Here is a 26721-nt window from a genome sequence, read left to right on the forward strand (position 1 = left end):
TCATTATACTGATATTTCCTTTAGCCTCCAGTACCTTAGAGCATCTAGAAATAAAAACCTGAAATTGTGGAATTGTAACCCATACCAAACTCTTAAATCTGTTCTACAACCAGTTGCTGCGACGTGCTTTGAAATTTATTGCTTTTATGTATAAATGCTATTTAAAGAGGAGGAGTATAACAGAGAAGATAGGATTTAACAAATGAGTATGGCTACTGAATTATTATATTGTTGTTTCTGTTGGTCTCCAGTGTCTTGGAGCAGCTAGAAGAAAAAAAATTGTGGAACTGTAATGTATACGAAACTTTAAAATCTGTTCTGTAATTACTTGTTAAAATGTACTTGGAAATTTATTGCTTTTTTGTATATATGTTATATTTCATAATAAAAATGTTCTAAAATATGTAATGCAAGATCAGTTTAGTATTTAAAAATCAATCAATATAATTCACCATTTTAATAGAATAAAAGATAAAAGCCTTAGATGATTTCAGTAGTGGGAGAAAAAAGCATTTGACGAAATTTAACAACCATTAATGAGAACTTCTAGCAAAGAAGGAAGAAAAGAGAACTACCTCTGGCTGGCCATGGTGACTCAGCAGGCAGAGTTCTCGCCTGCCATGCTGGAGACCCAGATTCGATTTCTGGTGCCTACCTATGCAATACAGGAAAAAAAATAAAAATAAAAATATATATAAAAAAAGAGAGAACTACCTCATTATGATAAAGGATATGTATAAGAAGCCTACAGCCAACATTATACTTAATAGAAATGATTGAAAATTTTCATTCTAAGAACAAGTCAACAATGTCCACTCTCACTCTTTTCAATATTGTATGTCTTTGCAGAAAGGCAGGAAAAAGAAATAAAAGGCATATGTATCAGAAAGGAAGAACTAAAACTGTCCTTTTTTGTGGATGGCATAAATGTTTACATAGAGAATCCTAGAGGTTTTTTTAAATACTTTTATTGATAAAACGACATACAAGCACAAACATTTTTTTAGCTTAATGATAGGTATATTTAAATAAAGTATCCATATAATCATTGTAAAGCCTATGTTTGTGCAGTAAGTTTCATAAACCAATTTAAAATTAAGGCAACAAGGAAAAAACCTACAAGTTCAGATAGCAAAGTTCTTAAATTCTAAATATTAAACACTAACTTAGATACCATTTGATCAGCTGTCAAAACTGAATGTTCTCAAAATACCAAGTAGAAAGTTCTTACAAATATCTACATTGCTATAGTCATGACCTATGTTACTAAATACTTTCCTGAAATCAGGAAAATATGAAGCTACAAATATTTTTATAGTTAACATATGGAAACCTTAACCACCCAAAATGGATATCTTAGCTTATCTATAGGCATATTTTTAAAAATGTATCTAAGTAATCATCGTAAAGCCTGTTTGTACAATATGTTTCAGAAACCAATTTAAAATTAAAGCAAGGAAGGAAGAAAATCTATAAATGCAGATATCAGAGTTACTTGAATTCTAAATATTAAGCAGAATCTCAAATACCATTTAATTAATTATCAAAACTGTATGCGTTCCCAAAAGATCAAGTAATACAAATACCAACTTTATAAATATCAGTATCTCCTGTGATTCTGTTTCTTTAGAGAATCCTGAGTAATACAGATGCTTATTTCTCATTAGTTTTTCACTGTCTGTGGTTATCCATAATTTACTATCATCAGTTCATGGGCTGTAGTAGTTAGATTCAGTTGTCAACTTGGCCAGGTGAAGGTACCTAGTTCTGTTGCTGTGGACATAAGCCAGTGGTACGTGAACCTCATCTGTGGCTGATTACATCTGCAGTTGGCTAGAAGGCATGCCTGCTGCAATGAATGATGTTTGATTTAATTGGCTGGTGCTTAAATGAGAGACTCAATGTAGCACAGCCCAAGCAGCTACCTCATACCTCATCTCGGCACTCGCAGCTCAGCTCAGCCCAGGCCTTTAGAGATGCAGAAAGAAATCATCCTGGGGAAGTTGTTGGAACCAGGGGCCTGGAGAGAAGCCAGCAGATATCACCTTGTGCCTTCCCACATAAGAAAGAACCTCAGTTGAAAGTTAGCTGCCTTCCCTCTGAAGATCTAAACAAATGAATCCCCTTTTATTAAAAGCCAATCCGTTTCTGGTGTGTTGCATTCTGGCAGCTAGCAAACTAGAACAGATTTGGTACCGGAGAGTGGGGTGCTGCTGCAGTTTGCAAATACCAGATATGTTGCAACGGTTTTTTGGATGGCTAAGGGGAAGATTTTAGAGGAAGTGTGGAGAGAATGATGAAGTCCTGGAGTGTTTGAAGAGACTGTTGGTGTAAACGGAACCACTGCCAATCTGGACAAAGGGGGACACAAAAGGGAAAAAGTGGAGTTTGCAGAGTGAGAACCATAGAAGCTCAGCTCTGAAGCCAAGGAAGCTTGGCCAGGAGAGTGGACCCACCCATATTCATGGAGAGGGTGCATTTACCCTGAAGCGTAGAGGATGAGTTTCCCATATTGTTGCAGTGGAAGAATTGTGCCGCCTCAGGCCTTGGAGAAGGTACAGCACGCTCCTTGGGGACTGGGGAGAGCCTAGCTACCACCACATGGACGAGTTGAGCGTGTGCCCCAGAAATGGCAAAGAGCCTAGTATGGACCTGATGCCTGGAGAGAGTGGAGCCCAGAAAAAAGTAGTCTCCTCAATGTTCCCCGAGATTGATTTGGAAAGAGGCGGGCCACTGCATAGGCCTTTGGAAAGGGTGGGACTGCCACCTTCTAAAGCTGAAGGAGAAATGACTTTAAGACTTTGAAATCCAATGGTGTTTGCCCTGCAGGTTTTCCTTCCAGTTTTTCCCTGTGGATCCTGTGACTGTCCCTCCTTTGCATATTGGTACCAGACAACTTGTTTTGAGATTCACAGGTCCACAGCCAGGAGAGAGTTTTTTTGAACCTTAATATTGTTTAAGGTGATGCATATCGTAGCCAAGTCGACAAGGGGTGGACATGTGGTAGTTAGATTCACTTGTCAACTTGGCCAGGTGAAGGCACCTAGTTCTGTTGCTGTGGACATAAGCCAGTGGTACGTGAACCTCATCTGTGGCTGATTACATCTGCAGTTGGCTAGGAGGCATGTCTGCTGCAATGAATGATGTTTGATTTAATTGGCTGGTGCTTAAATGAGAGACTCAACGTAGCACAGCCCAAGCAGGTCAGCATACCTCATCTCAGCACTCGCTGCCCAGGCCTTTGGAGGTGCAAAAAGAAATCACCCTGGTGAAGTTCTTGGAACCAGAGGCCTGGAGAGAAGACCAGTAGAGACCACCCTGTGCCTTCCCACGTAAGAAAGAACCTCAGTTGAAAGTTAGCTGCCTTTCCTCTGAAGAACTAACGAAATAAATCCCCTTTTATTAAAAGTCAATCTGTCATATCTTTTTCGGTTGTGTTGCTAGTTCTTCTAAACCGATGGAAATGTACTAAGAAACGATGATCATGCATCTATGTGATGATGTTAAGAATTACTGAGTGCATATGTAGAATGGTATGATTTCTAAAAAAAAAAAAGTCAATCTGTCTCTGATGTGTTGCATTCTGACAGCTAGCAAACTAGAACATGGGGCATGTGGGTTATATTTCCTGTTATGTATATATAAATCTATATATTTATATAATAAATATTCTCTTAGTATTAACAGGCTGCTGTGAACATTTGTAGGTCTTCTTTGTATAGACATATCTTTTGACTTCTCTTGGATTTTCTAAAATAGATGTAATATTTTCTGCTCCTGCCAGCAGTGTATAAAAGTTTTGGCTATGCCACATCTTGCCAGCATTTAATATTATCACTTTTCTTAAATTTTAGCTATTCTAATGATTATGTAAGTTATATCACTGTGATTTTAATTTGCCATTTCCTCATTTTAATGGTGTTGATCATCTTTTTGTGTGCTTGTCATCCGTGTTTGAACTGTCTATTCAAATCTATTGCCCATTTAAAAAAAATTGGGTTGCTTTTCTGTTTTTGAGTTGTAAGAGTTCTTTATATAATGTGTCTACAAGTTCTTTATCAGAAATAGTTTTGCAGATATTTTCTCCCAATCTGTGTCTTGACTTTTTCTTTTCTGAAACAGTGTCTTTCCAACAGTGGGTTATAGTTTTGATGAAGTACAATTTATCTATTTTTTCTTGGAAGAGTTGTGCTTTTGTATCTTAAGAAACCTTTGCCCAGCCTAAGTAATAACGATTATCTACCATGCTTTCTTCAAGAAATTTTACAATTTTAGGTTTTATATTTAGTTTTAATCTGTTCGGGTTGGTTTTTTTAAATGGTATGAAGTAAAGGTCAAGGTTTTTTTTTTTTTAATAATGGATATTCAGTTGCCGTAGTGCTGTTTGTGACAAGACTTTATTCTCCATTGAATTATTGACACATTTAAAAAAATTAATTAGCTGTTTATATGTTTCTCTCACTCTCAATTTTGTTGTATTTATCGATATATCTATCTTACTTTCTGCTAAGTCTTAAAATCAGGTGGTCTGAATTCTCCAAAGTAATTTATTTTTCAAAATTATTTTGACTATACTAGATCCCTTGTGTTTCTATACAAATTTTAGCATGAACTTATCAATCTCTACCCAGAATAGCCTGCTGACATTTTTGCTGAGATTATATTATGTTAATAGATCAATGTGGAGGAAAATATGCATTTTAGTAATATTCTTTCTTCTGACTCATGAACTTGATGTATATACCCATTTATTCAGGCCTTTTTAAATTTCTCTCAATAGAAGTACTTACAACTTCTGAAGATGTAAAATTTTCCCTGCTTTCATTTGTTACTTTTTATTTCTTTTAAATAATTATTAAGATGTAATTCACATACCACACAATTCATTCATTTTAAGTGTAAATTCTGTGTTTTGTAGTATATCAAAGAGTTGTGCAGCCATGACCACGGTCACCTCATTAAGAAATCCCTGCTCCCTTTGCCTTCAACCCCTCCAGCTAACCCCTGATCCAAGCTGAAAGCAAGCAATAATCTACTTTCCATTTTTGTGGATTTGCCTATTGTGAACATTTCATATAAATGGAATCATATAATAGGTAGTCCTTTATGAATGGCTTCTATCAGCATGTTTTCAAGGATCCTCATTTTTGTACTCTCTCAGCCACTGATACCTTATTTAGTTGCATTTCTCTTCCCCCTTTTGGTCAGGAAGACATTGTCGATCCTATGGTGTCAGGGCCAGACTCATCCTTGGGATTCACATCCCACGTTGCCAGGGAGACTTTCACCCTGAATGTTATGTCCCATGTAGTGGGGAGGGTGATGGTTTTACTTGCAGACCTGGGCTTAGAGAAAAGGCCACATCTGAGCAACAAAAGAGGTCCTCTGGAAGTAACTCTTAGGCATAACTGTAGGTAGGCTTAGCTTCTCCTCTACATAAGTAAGCGTCACAAGAGCAAGTTTTGAGATCAAGAGCTTGACTGTTGACTAGGAAGTCCCTAATATTTGAGACAGTATTGGAGTTTCCCTGTGGGTAAATCTTAATGGTTTCATATTTTTTCTCCCAGCCCTCAAGGGAATTTACCAATACTTTTGAATTATCAGCCAACATACTCTGGGAAGTATCCTGGCATTACAATAAGCTATACAGAATTACAAGCCCTCATTCCAATTATGAGCTCTGGGTATTTGGGTTGTTTAAATTATCTATCCAGACAGGTTGAATTAGATTATATGTTACAGAAAATTTTGGTTTTTGGACAACATAAACCTCTCTTCCTTTGGTCGCAAAAGTGAAGTCCTAAAATAGAGATATGTCCTCCTTACCCCTGTATTCTGACTTACCGTAGTCCCAACCCGATCAGCTTTGTTCTTTTCTCTAGTTGAAGACTGATTTCTTTTTCAATTTTTTATCAGTTGTCGTATGTGGCAATGCTGACTTTCAGAGCTGCAGAACACCTACTCTGAGTCTTAGGTCTCACACATATAGCCAAAGTTCTGGGAAGATACCAGTTATACATACATAGCACAGCCTCTCAAAATCCAGAAATGACAGTTACAGCTCTGGTCTAAATGTGACTGCTGCAAGAGCTTATAGCGTAGACCCCTATTTTCTTATAAGTATTTTCTGTAAGAGACCATACAATATCTGTTCTTTGTTTCTAGCTTATTTTGATCACATACTGTCCCCCAGGTTCATTCCCTCATTTTATGCCTTATGACTTCATTTCTTTCTATAGCTGCACAATATTTCATGTCCCATGTAGGGGGAGGGTAATAATTTTCCTTGCTGAGTTGGACTTAGTGAGAGAGATGCCACATCTGAGTAACAGAAGAGGTTGGCTGGAAGCAACTCTGAAGCCTCATTATGGGTAGTTTTGGCTTCTCCACTACAGAATTAAGTTTCATAAGGGCAAGTCTTAAAATTAAGGCATGGCCTATTTTCTTGGGAATCCCCAATATTTCATCATATGTATATACCACAGTTTGCCATTCTACTTCTCAGTCAATGTATCTTTCAGCCACCTCCATCCATTGGGCATCAAGTATAATGTCCAAAGTCAATAGTCCATGTCTCACATTATCCTCACTTAGTTGTACAGTCATCCACACTATCAATTTTAGACAATTGTCATTGCTCCCAAGAGAAAAATAACCCTTAAACACCCCCTTACCAAATAGAAAATCCAAACCTCCCCTGAACTCTTGTCGTCCTCCCCCCCCCCAATTACTTACCACTGCTATTGTTGTAGTTGTTGGTATCTTCCTATTAAACATAGACTATAGCAGACAATAGTAGTTTTCCTCCCATGCCCCAATATTTACTCTTTGTACAAGATTCATATCTTTTTAAGTACTTCACACAAGAACTTATTTATATTTGTCATGTTAATTGATGTGACACATGGCTATATGTAACCCCTTTCAATGCTTACTCTTATATTTGAGCTCAACCTCATTAGCCAGCTGTTCACCCATCTCTAGCTTCTGTGTACCTTTAGGTCCTCAATATTCTATATTATAAGCCTCTGAGTGTACCTTTACCAAGGTTATAATTGTTAAATCATACACTATTGTTTGTGTCTGCCTTATTTCATCTAGTATTATGTCCTCCAGTTTCATCCGTATTGTCATATATCATTTTTCTTTCTTTCACTTTCAACCTATTTGTATCCTTGGGTCTAAGATGAGTCTCTCGTAAGCAGCATATAGATGGATCATATTTCTTAATCCATTCTGTCAACCTGTATCTTTTAATTGGTGAATTTTGTCCATTAATATTTGAAGTTATTACTGTAAAGGCATTTCTTAAATCTACCATCTTTATCCTTTTGTTTTTTTGTCAAATCTATTTATTTTTGCTTTTTCTCTTTGTATTCTTTAAGTTACCCTTAATTGTACTCTTCAGTTCTATCAAGAAGTCTTTCTCAATCCCATGATGCTGCATCCTGGTTGTCCCTGGGAGTCATGTCGCAGGTTAGGGGTAAGGCAGTGAGTTCACTTGCTGAATTGCCTTAGAGAGAGTGGCCATATCTGAACAACAAAAGAGGTTCTATAGGGATGACTCTTTGGCATAATTATTAGTAGGCTTAGCTTCTCTTTTGCAGGAATAAGTTTCATAGGGGTGAGCCCCAAGGTTGATTGCTCAAGCCTATTGAGTTTTGTTGTCCTCACTGCTTGTGAGAATATCAGGAATTCCACACACGGGGAGTTTTAATATTTCCTCCTTTTTTTCCCAGTTCCCCAAGGGGACCTTGTAAATACTTTATTCATTGCTTAAATTACCTGGCATGTATCAGGGCATCACACTAACCTGTACAAGGTAACAAGATCTTACCACCTATTCAAGATTCCATGTAATTATGGTGTTCAAATAAGCTGATCATATGATTTTTTGGGGGGGTGGGGTGGGTACATGGTCTGGGAATTGAACCTGTGTCTCCCTCATGAAAAGTGGGCATTCTAACCACTGAACCACCTGTTTACCTCATACGATTTACATTAGATACTACATTACAAAAAACAGACATTTTACACCAAATAATCATCTCTTCCTTTGTTCTCAAACAGAAGTTGAAGTTTTAAAATATATACCATTTCATCCTTTACCCTGTATTCTGATTTACATTAGTCCTGTCCTGATCAGCTTCATTCATATCTCTAGTGGCAATTTGTTCACTTTTTCATCTTTTTAAACAGTTGTATGGGGTAATGCTGACTTTCATAGCTTCAGAGCTCTAAGTCTCAAGTGTCACATAAAAAACAGGTTATACACAAATAGCTCAGCATCTCGAATTTAGAAATAACAGTTACAACTCCATTCTAGAAGTGACTGTTGTAAGAACTTATAATCTAGAAACCTTCATAATAGGCCTCAACCTACATCAGGTTTATTTTTAACAGAATTGAATGATCTCATGTTGTAATAAATTGGTTCCTTCTGTAGTGTGACTAAAGTGGATTCTTTTCTCATGCCCTCCCCCTGTTGGGTTGTGAGTTTATGCCCTAAAAATAGCTATTGCAGATTCATTCTGTCAGCCCTATTGATTTTAAACTAATATCAAATACAAATTTTAAATTATTATCATAGGAGGGAGGGCAGTGAGTTCAACTGCTGAGTTGGCTTAGAAAGAGCAGCCACATCTGAGCAACAAAAGAAGTTCTCTGGGGGTGACTCTTAGGCCTAATTTTAAGTAGGCGTAGCCTATCTTTTGTAGGGCAAACCCTAAGATAGAGGGTTTCACCTATTATTTTGGTTGTCAGATGCTTCTCAGAAGAGGAAATACAAATTGTTAAAAGTCACATGAAAAGATGCTCAACTTCACTGCCTATTAGGGAAATGCAAATCATAAATACAATGAGATATCTGATTCCTGCTAGAATGGCCATTATCAAAAAAACAGAAAACTGCAAGTGCTGGAGAGGGTGTGGAGAAAGAGGCACACTTATTCACTGTTGGTGTTTTAACACCTCCTTCTCCTTTGATCCTTCTTGCTATGTATAAGCATATTTGGACAATGGCCATTGTAAGTTTTTCATGTTGATAAAGGGTGTCAGCAGTAGAGTTGGGGGATGTAATTGGTTGATAATCTTGCAGAGGCTGTTCCCTCTGCATTTCAGGATTCATCTAGCCTAGGAACCTTCTGGAGGTTATAGGTTTCAGAAAATAAGCTTAGTGCATGAAACTTTTATAGAGTCTCAGAGTCTTAAGTGTTCTTATGAATTAACAGTAATGATGTTGGTTGGGGTTGGCAAAACAAGAATTAGTACTTGGTGTAGCTGAAGTTTATGTAAGAATAGCCTCTAATACAGCCTCTTGACTCTATTTGAACTGTCTTAGCCACTGATGCCTTATTTTTTTTTTTTTGAATTGTGAAAACTAACATATACAAAAAAGCAATAAGTTGCAAAGTATTCTAACAATTAGCTATAGAACAGATTTCAGAATTTATTATGGGTTATAGTTCCACAATTTTAGGTTTTTCCTTATAGCTGCTCTCAGAAACTGGAAACTAAAATATATATCAATATAATGATTCAGCAGTCATAGTCATTTGTTAAATCCTAACTTCTCTATCATAATTCCACTTTTTCCTTTCAACTTTCTTCTAATTTTGGGGGGTATTTTTGCTATGCCCATTCTAACTTTTTCATGTTGGAGAGGGGTGTCAATAATATGGAATTGTGAGATGGAACTAATTGATGTCCTTGGAGAGGCTGGCCCCTCTTGGTTTCATGAGTCATCTGTCCTAGTAGGAGCCTGTCTGGATTTTATAGATTTCTGGAAAGTAATCATAGTGCGTGGAACTTTTGTGGAATCTCAGAATCCTAGGTGTTCTTTAGAGTTGGCAGGAGTAGTTTTGGTTGGGATTTGGCAAACCATGGTAAATGCCAATATCTAGCTGAGCCTTACATAAGAGTAGCCTCCAGATTAGCCTCTCGACTGTGAGATTTCTCAGCCACTGATACCTTATTTTGTTACAATTCTTTTCCCCCTTTCGGTCAGGAAGGCATTGTTGGTCCCATGGTATCAGGACCAGATCATCCTTGGGAGTCATGTTCCCTGGTGTCAGGGAGAGTCTCACCCTCATGTGTCACGTAGGGGGAGGGTAATAATTTTCCTTTCCAAGTTGGGCCTAGTGAGAGAGACGCTACACCTGAATAACAGAAGAAGTTTGCTGGAAGCAACTCTTAAGCCCCATTGTATGTAGCCTTAGCTTCTCCACTGCAGAAATAAGTTTCATAAGGGCAAGCCTTAAAATCAAGGGTGTGGCCTGTTTTCTTGGGAATCTCCAATGTTTGAGAGGATTCCAAAAGTTTAATTGCTTCAGTTTTCTAGTCCCTGGGGTCTGAATTCCTTGAGGGAGGATTCTATGGGAGCTGGGCCCCATCCCTCTCCTGGGGAAGGCACAGCCTCCAGGGAATTACCGCCTTTCACCTGACCAACCTCTTTGCCTCTCAGACAAACCTTAATTCTGCCCTTGCCTGGGGCACTTGGAGCCTGAGACGCCTTGCAGTTTTTTTTTTTTTCCTTCTAATCCTCTTCAGAGTAGGACTCCATTCCTCAGGTTTGTTAATCAAGAGCTTAAATTGATACTTTGCTCTATGTATCTCCAGGTCTTATTGCCCCCCCCCTTTTTTTTTTTTTTTGCGGTCCAGAACTTTTCAAGTATTTTGTGCTGTTTGATCCAAAAGACCTCTGTTTTTTACCCCCATCAGCCCTTCCCACTCTGTGCCGGGGCAAAAACTAGTAACTTCAGCTTTTATTCGAGGTTTACCTGGGTTGGGGGGCCTAATTTTAGTAGTCAGAATTTGTTAATTAATTCCACAGTTGGGGCTTGGTTGTGCTCAGCACCTAGCTATTAATAGAGTCTCTTTCCTTTCCTCTCTGGGAACCAGCCTGTGGGGGATGGGGGCCGGCCTCCATGGCTTGGGGGACTCACAGTTCTGAGTGGGATCGAGCTGGTCCAACTTGTCCAGACTGGTGTATGCTTTGTGTCCAGTCACTGATGTGGCCCTAGCAGTTGTTCTGTACTGTTTGTGGCTATTAAGTAGCCACTCTGGAGGACAAACTAAATTCTACACCTCACTAAGCCACCATCTTGGGCCTCCTCTGCCTTTGGTTTCATACATTAGGTGAAGTACTAGCGTACATACACTATCATCTTTTACACTGTATTCTTATTTACATTAGTCCCAGCCAGATCACCTTTGTTTTTTATCTTTACTTGAAACCTGATCTCTTTTGTGGTTACTTTAACTGTTATTGTATGTAGCAATGCTAACTTTCATGGCTACAGAATTCTATTCCTGAGTCTTAGGTGTCATAGACACCTTAACATGCCAGCCTCCTGGGAAATACCAGGAAACTTCGTAGTTTAATGTCTCAAAATCTAGAAGTACACTTACAACTTCAGACTAAGTGTGTCTGTTATAAAAGCTTACAGACTAGGCTCCAATTATCTTTTAGGTATTTTCTGAAAGAGACTGTAGCATATTTGTTCTTTTGTTTCTGGCTTATTTTGTACAAGACATTGATCCAAGAATTAACTGGGTGCCTCACAATGTCCTCCCTTTTGTGTAGCTGCACAATATTCCATCATATATAGAGATGGATATATATATGTATCACAGTTCACCTTTCAGCTTCTCAGTCATTGTACCCTTTGGCCCCCTGCATTGATTGGGCAGCATGGATAATGTCCGAAATAAACACACCATGTCTTACAGTGTTCTCACTTGGTTTTATAACCTGTAGCACTGTCAATGTTAAACAACTTTGGTCCAAAGAGATAAAGAACTGATAAACACAGGCTCATGTAATGTCAAACAAAAACGTCCCCCAATCTCTTATACTCCCGCCCCCCAATGATTTACCCCTGGTATTGCTGAGGTAATATTGATGTATTCCTGTTAATTATTGGCCATAGCATGCAGTTTTAGTTTTCTCCCTATACCTCTCCATTGTCGACTCTTTGTAGAAGATTAAACCTTTAAAGTTGTTCACGTGAGGACTTATTTTTAATTGTCAAGTTAATTGGTAGGATACATGGCAATATATATCCCCTTTTGGTCATATCATCTTATTTGATCTTATTTTAAAAACTATTTTATTGGCAGTAAAACCATTAGAGAAAGGAGGGAGGGAGAAAAGTATTCAGATCTACCAAGACAAGAACATTGGTAGAGACCAATTTAATTTTTATTTAATATTTACAGTACCTTATTAGATAAATAATTTTTGCCTATATTATAGTTTGAAAACTGAAGCTCTGAAAGGTTGTATAACTCAAGCTTAGTAAAATAACTGAAGTTTAGGGAAACAGCACTGTCAATTAAGATTCGTGTCAGTGTGATTGAAAACCCAGTGTTCTTTCTCCCAAATTACTGAATTATACTGTATATATGAGGAGGCCACAAAATTTGAAAACATAGATGAATGCATAGTATATATCCTAATGATATTATTTTTACATAGTGAATAACTTTGTCAACACTATAGCCAGTTTCTAGACTTTATGGTTATATTCTAGGGGAAAAAATACACGCTTGTATGTGTGTGTAAATAAGTATATACACTAACATATGTACCTATAAGTGTATGTGTATTAAACAGTATAAGACTATGTCTTATTTTAATGAGTGAATATCTTTTAAGGGAATTTCTGACTCAGTATCTGTTTTCAGAGACTATACATTTATCACATCTTATGATGAAATTCATCATTTATGATTGACAAAAATATGACAGAACTTTTTAAGTTGGAAAAGACTTCTGATATTCAACACCAAAGAATTTTGCCTAATTAAAGCTTCTCTTTAATTATGACAACAATGCATAGTCCTTCATTAAAATTAACACCAGAAAAGTTCTTCTTTGGTCCTTGGAGAGGATATTATATGCAAGCCCTGTTGTGTGGGTTGCAAAATGTCACTGGAATTTATATGCATTACTTGTCTAATTGCAGTAAAAGTAGCATGTCCAGATAGGTTTAGAGTTAGAAGGCTGTTTGTTACTTACTGAAAATTGCTTGAAACCTTGGTACCCACAGGCAGCTGTTCACAGGTCCTTCACCTCTCCCCAGAGATGACTAAGAAGACTTTGTTGTTGGACCCTGTCTTTCATGGCTGAAGCAGTAAATATGACAGGTTGTTTGGGAGCCATCTGTTTAAAATGGCTGCTGCTTTGTATGCAGCAGTGAACTTGAGATCAGTTTTCTGTCTTTTTTCATGATAACAGTATTATTTGGTGTCACAACAGGTGGAAGTTGATGGGATGAAACTAGATGTGACCAGTACGTGGAACCTGGCTTCATCTTTATTGTCTGTCAACGTTGATGGCACTCAGAGGATTATACAGGTAAATGTTCTGATGATTTACGTAAAGTTCAAAATCCTTACCAGTACCCATGTACTTATAGATATAGTAGGGGGAAACTATATTTATCTCATACGTTATATAGTTGAAAACATTTTTCTGCTTTAGAGAATCATGAATTCAGTCGTAATCTGAGGAATAATTTTCTCTTTTTTTTCAGATTCTCCAGAAAGGTGGGTATATAATAACCTTGCTGCTTTTCCAAAAATATTAGAAGATAAGCAGTTTGCCTTGCCATTGTGGGCTTTTAGTTGTAAAATATGACCAACTGTTACCTTCCTTTTCTCTACATTGAAATTGTGTAGCATTTAGGTTAGCAGAGACAGGAGCCGTTCAGGTTAACTTTCCATAGAACACTGATGCTTTTAAAAGTTCAATAATCTTAATTTGCTAGCCCTCCTTTTCCCCCAATATAAAATGTCTTACATTGTAGAGATGCCTTGAAATCTAGAGTTGATAGAATTATCTTTGTAATCAGTGACTTCCATTTTAAAGTAGAAAGCTATGAACTATGAAATTTTTGCCAAAATTCCTTCACTTCATCTCGTGACTGAAGTTTAGGGTGCCAGAAATAAATAAATAAATAAAACATGGGATATGTGTCTCCAACATGCAAATAAAATCATAGCCCCCTACAGCATTGAGTGTTCATTCTTTTTATTTCTCATGAAAATCTTTTGGCATTCTCTTAACTTGATTTTACACAGGATATGGCTTTTACTAACCCTAGAAAGGTCAAGAGAATCATGAGTAAAGATTACTCCTTACCAAATTCATAAACATCTGTAGAGATTGTGTAGCAGAAGATATGCAGTAAATATCTGATGAGTGAACTAATTCAAGTGAAGTTTAATTGGTAATCTGTTATTCTAAGAAATCGTGAATTCTTAGTAATGAGTCCCATATATATATATATATATATATATATATATATATATATATATATATTTTTTTTTTTTTTTTAAATGGGTAGGCACCAGGAAAAAAGCCATTGTTTTCAAAGTACTCTTTAACAGGTAGTTACAGGATAGGACCCAGATGGTCTACCATATGATCCTTTCATATTTTTCCTCCTAGAGCTGCTCCAGAATATAGGAGGCTAGAGGGCTTAAATATTTTTTTATCATCACAATCGACTGTTTTTCCTTCTCTTTTTGTGAACAATCACATATACACAAAAAAGCTATAAATTTCCAAGCATAGCACCACAATTAGTTGTAGACGTATTTCAGAGTTTGACATGGGTTATAATTCCACAATTTTAGGTTTTAACGTCTAGCTGCTTTGAAATACTGGAAACTAAAAGAGATACCAGTTTAATGATTTAGCACTCATATTCATTTGTTAAATCCTATCTTCTATGTGTAACTCCACCATCACCTTTGATCTTTCCATATCTCTCTTTAGGGTTGTTTGGGCTATGGCCATTCTAAATTTTTATATTGGAAGTGTCTGTCAGTAATAAGGTGTAGGGAGATGGAACTGTCTGTTCTGGAGAGGCTCGGCCCTCTGAGTTGCAGGATTTATCTGGTCCAAGGACTCATCTGGAGGTGGTAAGTTTCTGGAAAGTTACACTAGTGCATAGAACCCTTGTGGAATCTTATCTGTTGCCCTAGGTGTTCGTTAGAATTGGCTGGAATGGTCCTGGTTGGAGTTTAGGAGGTTATGATAAGTAGCAATGTCTAACTGAAGGTTTCATAAGAGCAACCTCCAGAGTAGCCTTTTGACTCTATTTGAACTCTCTCTGCCACTGATACTTTATTATACTTGTTTTCCCCCTTTTGGTTAGGATGGAATTGTTGATCCCATAGTGCCAGGTCAGTATTCATCCCTGGGAGTCATCTCCCACATCACCAAAGAGACTTTCACCCCTGGATGTCTTGTCCCACAAAGAGGGGAGGGCAATGATTTCATTTGCAGAATTGGGCCTGTAGAAAGTGAGACCACATCTGAGCAACCTCAAGAAGAGGTCTTCCAGAAGTAACTCTTAGGCATGCCTGCAGGTAGGCTAAGCTTCTCTGCTACCTACATAAGCTTCACAAGAGTAAGTCTCAAGATCAAGGGCATGGAACTCACTGCCTTCCCCCCACCTACATGGAACATGACTCCCAGGGGAGTAAATCTCCCTGGCAAAGTGGGACAGAAAGCCTGGGATAAGCCAGTACCTGGAATCAAGAAATCGAGAAAGCCTTCTTGACCAAAAGTGGGAAGAGAGAAATGAGACAAAATAAAACTTCAGTGGCTGAGAGATTTCAAACAGTCAAAGAGGTTATCGTGGAGGTTATTCTTATGCACTGTATAGATATCCCTTTTTAGTTTATGGTGTATTGGAGTGGCTAGAGGGAAGTACCTGAAACTGTTGAGCTGTGTTCCAGTAGCCTAGATTCTTGAAGACAATTGTATAAAGATACAAAATTTGCAATATGACTGTGTGATTGTGAGAACCTTGTGTATGATGCTCCTTGTATCCAGGGTATGGATAGATGAGTAAAAAGTGTGGATAAAAATAAGTAAATCGCATTAAGTAGATATCACCTTTTTAGTTAGGGCATTACGGAGAGGCTGGAGGGAACTGCCTGAAAATGTAGAGCTGTGTTCCAGTAGCCATGTTTCTTGATGATGATTGTATAATAATATAGCTTCCGCAATGTGACTGGGTGATTGTGAAAACCTTGTGTCTGATGCTCCTTTTATCTACTTTATCAACAAATGAGTAGAACATATGGAATGAAAATAAATAATAGGGGGAACAAATGTTAAATTTAGTTTGAAATGCTAGAGATCAGAGAAAGGGAGGGGTAAGGGGTATGGTATGTATAATTTTTTTTTCTGTTTTTGTTTTATTTCTTTTTCTGTTGCCTTTTTATTTCTTTTTCTGAATTGATGCAAATGTCCTAAGAAATGATCATGATGATGAATATGCAACTATATGATATTGTGAATTACAGATTATATATGTAGAACGGAATGATCATATCTTAAAAAAAAGAATATTTTCTGGTCTGTAAAACCACAAGTCAAAAATGCACGTGATGACTGTGAAAGTCATGGCTAAGATTATTATCTTTAAATCTTCTCCAAATATTATTTTGCTAGAACTAGATAGAGGACAACTTTTGAACTTTCAGGACATGTGCAAAAAAAGAAAGCAAAAAGAATTCCAATTAGTAATTTAGTGCACTTGGGTAATTTCTTATCCCTTAAAATAATGGAGGCTGAACATAATCACTAAAGCATGAAGGGATTTGATGAATTCATGTAAGGCTGCCCTTAGTGCAAGTTGTCTCAGATTCCTTAGGGATTTTGAAGTATATGTCTTAAAGGACTCCCATATTGAAGACAGATTTTTGACCTGTGTGGACCATGGATCTAGACAAGTGTCACAACTCTGGTTTTTTGTGTGTCCAGGGAACATTTAATAAGCACACACTATGGGCCAGGCAGTGTTTTAGGGACAGGGACATAGCAGTGAATAGGATGGGGTGCTAGTCCTCAAGGACCCTCAATCTAGAGAGATACAGAAATGTGATGAGCTAAATAACAGTTTATTGATCATTATAAACTGTCCTATATAACCTGAGAATTCTAATGATAGTAACTAGTCTGTGCATTAAAGGGACTTAATATTTGATAATTAAATAAATGATTAAGGGCAGGCCACGGTGGCTCAGCAGGTAAGAATGCTTGCCTGCCATGCCTGAGGACCCGGGTTTGATTCCCGGTGCCTGCCCATGTAAAAAAATAAATAAATAAATGATTAAAAGATACCTGTTGAAAAGTAAAAGAGCAGGGACTCAATAGGGTTCCAGCATAAAATCTACCTATTTACTTTCAAAATTAAAAGGAAGAGTTGATAAAAAAAAATAATAATAAGTAAATAGAGTGGTGTGACGGTGGCTCGGTGGGCAAAATTCTTGCCTGCTATGCCAGAGACCCAGGTTCGATTCCTGGTGCCTGCCCATGTGACAAAAAGAAAAAAAAACATTAAAAATATTAAGTAAATAGGGTGGTGCGATGGTGGCTCAGTGGCAGAATTCTTGCCTGCCATGCCAGAGACCTGGGTTCGATTCCTGGTGCAGTACAAAAAAAAAAAGTCAGTAAATAAATAGTAGAGGGGACAAATGGTAAAATAAATTGGTTAGATGGAAGCACTAGTAGTCAATGAGAGGGATAGGTGAAGGATATGGTATGTATGAGTTTTTTCTTTTCATTTCTTTTGCTGGAGTGATGCAAATGTTGAAAAAATGATCAAGGTGATGAATATACTACTATGTGATGATATTGTGAGCCATTGATTGTATACCATGTATGAAATGTTTTAATGTCAAGAATGTTTTTTTAATTATTATTAATTTTTTTATTTTTTTTAAATACCAAAAAACACCAAACGGAAGCATTCATAACTTTTGATCATTCTGTTCTACATATATATTCAGTAATTCACAATATCATCACATAGTTGCATATTCATCATCAAAGATATATGTTTGTATGTTAAGTTTTTACAATAAAAATTTTTTTTAAAAAGATCATGGGCATGGCCTATTGATTTTGATGTCCCTATAGTTTAACACAGTCTCAGGGGAGTTTAAAAGTTCCATATTTTTTCTCCCATCCCTCAAGGGACTTTGCCAATATTTTTTTATTATCTGCTTAATATACTCTAGGATATATCCGGGCATAACATTAACCTATACAGGATTAAAGGATGTCTTTCTTATTCTGGGCTCCCTCTGTTTCAGTTGTTTAAATGAGCTGTACCGATAGGTTGAGTTAGATTATGTGTTATAGAAAATTTTGGCTCCAAACCAAATAAACTTTTCTTCCTTTGGTCTAAAAGAGTATGTGTGTTTCTAAAATATAGACATTATCTTCCTTTCCCCTGTCTTCTGAATTACTTTTAACTCCAAGCTGATTGGCTTCGTTCTTATCCCTAAATATCAGGTTTTATATACATAAATAAATCCAGAAATAATAATTACCACTCTGGACTAAATGTGTTTGCTATAAAAACTTACAGTCTAGGCTCCTGGTTTCTTGTAAGCATTTTCTAAAGGAGCACATACCATTGTTGTTCTTTTGTTTCTGGCTTATTTTGCCTCACCAAATGTCCCACACATTCATTCACATCGTTGCTTACCTCACAACTTCGTTTTTTTTGTAGCAGCATAACATTCATTCATAAATATACACCATTGTTCGCCAATCTAATTCTCAATCAGTGCATCTTTCAGCCACCTGCATTCATCAGGGTTCATATATAGGCTCCAAAGTCCACAGTCCATCAACACTCTCAATTTTAGTTAATTTCATTGTTCTCAAGAGAACGATAACCAATAAACACACTCTCGCCGAATAGGAAAGCTAAACCTCCTCTTAACCCTTATCTGCTGTTGCTGTGGTAGTGCTATTTAAATGCACATTTATTAACATAACATAATAAAACATAAATTAAAATGTTTTCCTTTTAAACATAGCCCATAGCATGAAATAGCAGTTTCCCCCTGTACCCTGGACTTCTGCACTCTTTGTACACGAATCATACCTTTGAAGTAGTTCTTGCAAGAGCTACTGTATATTTCTAGTGTTAATCAGTGGGACCTGTAGACCTATGAAAGCCCTATCAATCTTGTTCATCTTCAATATGGTAATAATACTTATAGACCCACTAGAGAACCACCTTCGCTTCTATCTATCCCCTAACATTGGAGTTCAATCTCATTAGCTAACTCTTCACCTATCTCTAGCTTCTATGTACCTTAAGTCCCCTATGTTCTGTATTATAAGCCTCTGATTTTACCTTTACCATGGTCAATAAAGTGGAGTCATGCAGTCTCTATCCTTTTGTGTCTGGCTTATTCACTCAACATTATGTCCTCAAGGCTCATCCATCTTGTCATGTGCTTCAGGATGTCATTTCATCTTTCTACTGCATAATATTCCATAATATGTACATACCACATTTTGTTAATCCACTCATCTGTTGATGGGCATTTGCTTTGTTTCCATCTTTTGGCGATTGTGAATAATGCTGCTGTGAGCATCAGTATGCAAATGTCTGTGTCGTTTTCAGCTCTTCTAGGTATATACCAAGTAATGGTATTGCTGGGTCATAGGGCAAATCAATATTTAGTTTCCTAAGGAGCTGCCAAACAGTCTTCCATAGCAGCTGCACCATTATACATTACCACCAGCAGTGGATAAGTGTCCCAATTTCTCCACATCCTCTCCAACATTTATAGTTTCCTGTTTGTTTAATACCCGCCATTCTTAATAGGTGTGAGGTAGTATCTCATTGCAGTCTTGATCTTCATTTCCCTTATAGCCAATGAAAATGAACATCCCCTTCATGTGTGTTTGAGCCATCTGTATTTGTGCTTCAGAAAAATGCCTATTTGTATATTTAGCCCATTTTATAATTGGGTTGTTTGTTCTTTTGTTGTTGATTTGTATGATTTCTTTGTTTATACAAGATATCAAATTTTTGTCTGGTGTGTGATTTCCAAATGTTTTCTCTCATTGACTTGACTGCCTCTTCACCTTTTTGACAAAGTCTTTTGGGGTGCAGAGGCATTTGATTTTGAGGAGTTCCCATTTATCTATTTTTTCTTTTGTTGCTTGGGCTTTGAGTGTAAATTTAGGAAGCTACCTCCTATTACTAGATCTTGAAGATGTTTCACTATATATTCTTCTAGAAGCTTTATGGTGCTAGTTCTTACATTTAGGTGTTTCATCCCCATTGAGTTAATTTTTGTATAGAGTGTAAGATAGGGGTCCTCTTTCATTCTTTTGGCGATTGATATCCATTTCTCCCATGCCCATTTATTGAAAAGACCACTTTGTCCCAGTTCAGAGGATTTGGGACAAATCCTTGTCAAAAATCAGTTGACCATAGATTTGGTGGTCTATTTCTGTACTCTCAATTTGATTCCATTGGTCAGTGCTTCTATTTTTTTGCCAGCACCATGCTGTTTTGACCACTGTGGCTTTATAATAGGTTTTATTATTTTTAATTAATTAAAACTTTTTTTTAAATACTGAAAGACACCAAACAAAAGCAAACATTCATTTTTTTATCATTTCGTTCTATATATATAATCACTAATTGACAATATCATCACATAGTTGCATATTCATCTATAATAGGTTCTAAAGTCAGGGAGTGCTAATCCTCCCACTTCATTCTTCTTTTTTAGGATGCTTTTATCTATTTGGGGTCCTTTTGCCTTCCAGATGAATTTGGCAACTAGCTTTCCCAAGTCTTCAAAGTAGGTTGTTGGGATTCTGATTGGTACTGTGTTGAATCTGTTACTGATTTTTTGCACATTAATTTTATATCTCACCACCTTGCTGGATTTGTTTATTAGCTCACGTAACTTTGCTGCAGGTTTCTCAGAATCTTCCAAGTGTAGTATCATGTCATTGGCAAATAATGAAAGTTTTACTTCTTCCTTTCCAATTTGGCTGCCTTTTATTTCTTTGTCCTACCTGACTGCTGTAGCTAGAACTTCTAGCACCATATTGAATAATAGTGGTGACAGTGGGATTCCTTGTCTTGTTCCTGATCTTAGGGGAAAAGCTTTCAGTCTCTCTCCATTCAGTACTATGCTGGCTATTGTTTTTTTTTTTTCATGTTCCCTTTATCATATTGAGGTAGTTACTTTTGATTCCTATCTTTTGGAGTGTTTTTATCAGAAAAGTATGTAGAATTTTGCTGAATGCCTTTTCAGCATCAATGGAGATAATCGTGATTTTTCCCTTTCGATTTGTTAATGTAATGTATTACATTAATTTTCTTGTGTTGACCCATCGTTGCATTCCTGGTATAAACCCCACTTGGTCTTGGTTTATAATTCTTTTAATGTATTGTTGGATTCAATTTGCTAATACTTTGTTGAGAATTTTTGCATCTGTGTTCCTTAGCGAGATTGGCCTGTTCTTTTCCTTTCTTATAGCATCTTTACCCAGTTTGGGTATTAGCTTCATAAAATGAGTTAGGTAGAGTTCCTTTTTTGTCAAATTTTTGAAAAAGTTTGAACAGGATTGGTGTTAGTTCTTTTTGGAATGTTTGATAAAATTCCCCTGTGAAGCCATCTGACCCTCGGCTTTTCTTTGTAGGAAGATTTTTGATGACTGATTAAATCTTTTTACTTGTGATTGGTTTGTTGAGATCTTCTATTTCTTTCTCAGTGAGTGTATCTTGTTTGTGTGTTTCCAGGAATTTGTCCAATTCATCTAAGTTGTCTAGTTTGTTGGCATATAGTTGTTCATTGTATCCTCTTATGATTTCTTTTATTTCTTCAGGGTCTGTGGTGATGCACCCCTTCTTGTTTCTGATTTTGTTTATTTGCATTCTCGCTCTTTTTTTCTTTGTCGGTCTTGCTAGTGGCCCATCAATTTTATTGATTTTCTCAAAGAACCAACTTTTGGTTTTCGATCCTTTCTATTGTTCTTTTGTTCTCCCATTCATTTAACTCTGCATTAATCTTTGTTATTTTTCATCTTCTATTTGCTTAGGGGTTAGTTTGCTGTTCCTTCTCATATTCCTCCAGGTGAGCAGTTAAATACTTGTTTTTTTAAATTAATTTTTAATTTTTTTTGAAAAATATAACAACAAACGCAAACATTCTTAACTTTTGATCATTCCGTTCTACATATATAATCAGTAATTCACAATATCATCACATAGTTGCATATTCATCATCATGATCATTTCTTAGAACATTTGCATCAATTCAGAAAAAGAAATAAAAAGACACAGAAAAAAATTCATACATATCATACCCCTTACCCCTCCCTTCCATTGATCACTAGCATTTCAATCTAAATTTATTTTAACATTTGTTCCCCCTATTATTTATTTTTATTCATATGTTTTACTAGTCTGTTGATAAGGTAGATAAAAGGAGCATCAAACACAAGGTTTTCACAATCACACAGTCACATTGTGAAAGCTGTATCATTATACAATCATCTTTAAGAAACATGGCTACTGAAACACAGCTCTATATTTTCAGGCAGTTTTCTCCAGCCTCTCCATTACATCTTGCCTAACAAGGTGATATGTATTTAATGCGTTAAGAGTAACCTCCAGGATAACCTTTCGACTCTGTTTGGAATCTCTCAGCCATTGACACTTTATTTTGTCTCATTTTGCTCTTCCCCCTTTTGGTCAAGAAGGTTTCCTCAATCCCTTGAGGCTGAGGGTCAGCTCATTCTAGGATTTCTGACCCATGTTGCCAGGGAGGTCCACATTCCTGGGAGTCATGTCCCACATAGACAGGGAGAGGGCAGTGAGTTTGCTTGCTGTGTTGGCTGGAGAGAGAGAGGCCACATTTGAGCAACAAAAGAGGTTCTCTTGGGAGTGACTCTTAGGCCTAATTTTAAGTAGGCTTGACCTATCCTTTGTGGGGTTAGTTTCATGTGAACAAATCCCAAGATTGGGGGCTCAGCCTATAGCTTTGATTATCCACACTGCTTGCGAGAATATCAAGAATTCAACTTGAGAAAGTTGAATTTTCCCCTGTTCTCACCATTCCCCGAAGGGGACTTTGCAAATACATTTTATTCACTGTTCAAATCACTCTGGAATTTATCAGAGCATCATTCTAGACAAACCAGCAAAATCTCATTCCCTACTCAAGGTTCCATGTACTTATGGTGTTCAGTTAAGCTGTCTACATAAGTTATATTAGGAAATGCACTAGTCAAAATATAAATTTTGTGCCAAATAAACATTTTTAGCTTTAGTCTCACAAATAAGTTAAAATTTTAAAATTTTAATTAACATCTATTTTCGACACCCTGCAGTAATGACATTCCTTTGTTCTTCCTCATGATAAAACATTTTTAAATTTGTACATTTAGTCACTATCATTATACACTCTAGGCATTTCTAGATTATACCATCTCAATCTTTATCGTGTATCTTTCTTTCTGATTTCATTTATGCCCCCAGCCCTCTTCCCTCTATCATTCTCACATTCAGCTTCATTCAGTGTTTTAGCATAATTGTATTACAGTTAGGTAGTATTGTGCTGTCCATTTCTGAGTTTTTACAGTCAGTCCTGTTGTACAATCTGTATCCCTTCAGCTCCAATTACCTAATATTGTACCCTATTTCTATCTCCTGATCGTCTCTGTTACAATGACATTCTCCAAATTTATTCACTAATGTCAGTTCCTATCAGTGAGACCATACAGTATTTGTCCTTTTATTGCTGGCTAATCTCACTCAGCACAATGTCCTTAAGGTCCATCCATGTTGTTACATACTTCATAGTTTTATTCTGTCTTACGGGCATAATATTCCATTGTATTTATATAACACAGTTTGTTTAGCCACTCGTCTGTTGATGGACATTTTAGCTGTTTCCATCTCTTTGCAATTGTAAATAATGCTGCTATAGACATTGGTGTGCAAATGTCTGTTTGTGTCCTTGCCCTCATGTCCTCTGAGTAGATACCTAGCCATGGTATTGCCGGGTCATATGTCAATTCTAGATTTAAGTGCTTGAGTTTAGCTCTTTCTTGTTTTTTAACGTAGGCATATAGGGCAATAATTTTCTCTCTCATCATAGCCTTTGCTGCATCCCATAAGTTCTGATAAGTTATATTCTCATTTTCATTTGTCTCCTGATAGCTACTGATTTCTCTAGCAATTTCTTCTTTGGCCCACTGGTTGTTTAAGCTTGTGTTATTTAATCTCCATATATTTGTGAATGTTCTCATTCTTTGGTGGTTATTGGGATCCAGCTTCATTCCACTGTGATCAGAGAAAGTGCTTTGAATAATTTCAGTGTTTTAAAAAATGTATGAAGACCTGTTTTGTGCTGCAGAATATGATCTGTCCTGGGGAAATTTCCATGAGCACTACAGAAGAATGCATATCCTTGTGTTTTGTGGTGCAATGACATATATATATGTCTGTTGGGTCCAATTCATTCATCAAGTTGTTTAACTTCTCTCTTTCCACGTTGTTCTTATTTTTGGTTGTTCTGTCGATAGAGGAGAGTGGTGTATTGAAGTCTTCTACTATTATTGTCAAAATATCTATCTCTGCCTTCAGTTCTGGCAGTGTCTATGTCATGTACTTTGAGCGCCTCGATTGGGAGCATATATACTTATGATTGTTATATCTTCTTGGCGAATTGTCCCTTTAATTAAATGTGGTGTCCTTTTTTGTCTCTTATAATGTCTTTAATTTAAAGTCAATTTTGTCCAATATTAGTATAGGTACTCCTGGTTTCTTTTGGTTACAACTTGCATGGAAAATCTTTTTCCATCCTTTCACTTTCAATCTATTTGTGTGTTTGTGTGTAAAATGAGTCTCTTGGATGTAGCATATAGTTGGATTGTATTTCTTAATCCAGCCTGCTAATCTGTGTCTTTTAAATGGTAAATTCAGTTTGTTAAAATTCAAAGTTATTACTGAAAAGGTGTTTCTTGAATCCACCATCTTATGTTTTTTATTTGTCAGATCTATATAGTCTTTTCCCCCTTTCTCTTTTTTTTTTTCTCATGGGCAGGCTCCAGGAATTGAACCCCAGTCTCTGGCATGGCAGGCGAGTATTCTGCCATTCCCTCTTTGTCTTTTTAATCTTTAAGTTACCCTTACTGGTACTTTCAATTCTATGCCCTCCTCCAGACCTCCCTGTCCTGTCTTTTTTTTTTTTTCAACTGGCAGAACTCGCTTTAGTATTTCTTGTAGGGCCTATCTTTTGTTGACAGTTCTTTCAGGATTTGTTTGTGAAAATTTTAATCACTCCCTTAGTTTTGAAGGACAGTTTGGCTGGGTACAGAATGCTTGTCTGGAAATCTTTCTCTTTTAGGATTTTTAATATATCATACCACTGCCTTCTTACCTACATGGTGCCAGTTGAGTAGTCTGAACTCAGTCTAATGTGATTTCCCTTATGTGTAATATATTGTTTTTCTTTTGCCACTTTCAGAATTTTCTGCTTTCTTCAACATTTGAAACATTTGAGACACTGATTAGTATGTGTCTTGAGGAAGGCTTATTTGGATTTATTCTGTTTGGAATTCACTGGGCTTCGACTTGATATGTCATTTACAAGGTTTGGGAAGTTTTCCCCTATTATATCCCCAACTACTCTTCCTAGCCCTTTACTCCTCTCTTCTCCTTCTGGGACACCAGTGATTCTTATATTTAAGTGTTTTGTTTTGCCTGTCATTTTGCTGGATCCAACTTAGATTTTTCCATCTTTTTTGCCTTTTGATGTTTTGAGTGTTCGACATCAGTTATTCTGTCCTCTATATTGCTTATTCTTTCTTCTTTCTCTTCAAATCTGCTGTTGTATGCCTCTTGTATGTTTTTTTATTTGGTCAACAGGGTCTTCAATCTCTGTGATATCTGCTGTTTTTCAATTTATTCCTTCTAATTCCTCTTTATGCTTTTCTGTTGTCTTCTTGATCTCCTTTAGGTCATTAGCCATCCCACTGATTTTATTAAGTAGAGTTATATGAACATCTTTGATTAGTTTTTCCAATGTCTGTGTCTCCTCCGGCATTTTAATTTGGTCTTTAGGCTGGGGTATATCTGTTTGCTTTGTGATATGTTGTTTTTGTCACATGTAAATATCTTGATTGATTTACTTTGGGAGTTGCACATTTGTGGGTCTAAGGCGTGCCATAAACTAATGCTCAGAGTTCAGCGGGTCACTGTGAGGCTGTACAATACTATGGGCGGGGGACAGGTCAACAGCCTGGGTATGGAGGTTTAAGCCTGTAGCCTTTATTTACTGATGACAGCCTGCAGGGAGCAGGGAGTGGGAGGTAGTGCTCTAGAGGGGTGCAGGAAAGGTGGGTTGTGCTGTAAGTGGGGTATAGGTGTGGGGCAGATACGCATGCTGGAAGTTGTTGGGCGAGGGCACTTGGAGCATAGGGTATGGGGGCAGGTGATAGGATTCAGATGCATGGGGTGTGGGTTGAGTTGGAGGTCGTGGGGCTGCCTTGGTGAGGTAGCGGGTTCAAGGAACACAGCTTGGCTTACTTCCTAGTCCCTGTCTCCCAGTCTCTGCACTCCTATGGGCTCCAGGCTTATGTGATAGGCTCCAGTTTTCTTCTCAGTTTCTCAGCTTTTGCAGCTAAGCCTGCCCTATGTGGTGCAGAAGGCCCTCCTCCCGGTCAGTTGCACTCTTGAAGCACTGTCTCAGTCGCCCTTCTGCCCCTTCTCTAACTTTTCCTCAGAGCAGGGCTGACTTTGATCTACCTTGTTCAGCCATCTTCCTGGAACTCATCAATGAGTATTTTAAAAAATTATTTTTGTTGGCTCTCCTGTTTTATTTTCTGTAAAATGTCTGAGTCTTTTGCCTTCTTTTCTA

General features: G+C 37.1%; 1 protein-coding gene across 6 annotated transcripts in view; it reads left to right on the plus strand.

Moving 5' to 3' along the window:
* PCCA (propionyl-CoA carboxylase subunit alpha) overlaps positions 1-26721 on the plus strand; it is a 626991-nt gene that overhangs the window by 474873 nt on the left and 125397 nt on the right. For all 6 annotated transcript variants that reach the window (XM_077158589.1, XM_077158590.1, XM_077158594.1 and 3 more), the window contains one exon: positions 13262-13360. In XM_077158589.1, the coding sequence (XP_077014704.1) occupies positions 13262-13360 (99 nt within the window). The remainder of the gene's footprint in view (positions 1-13261; positions 13361-26721) is intronic.

This window comes from Tamandua tetradactyla, chromosome 4, assembly GCF_023851605.1.
Source record: "Tamandua tetradactyla isolate mTamTet1 chromosome 4, mTamTet1.pri, whole genome shotgun sequence".
NCBI lineage: Eukaryota > Metazoa > Chordata > Mammalia > Pilosa > Myrmecophagidae > Tamandua > Tamandua tetradactyla.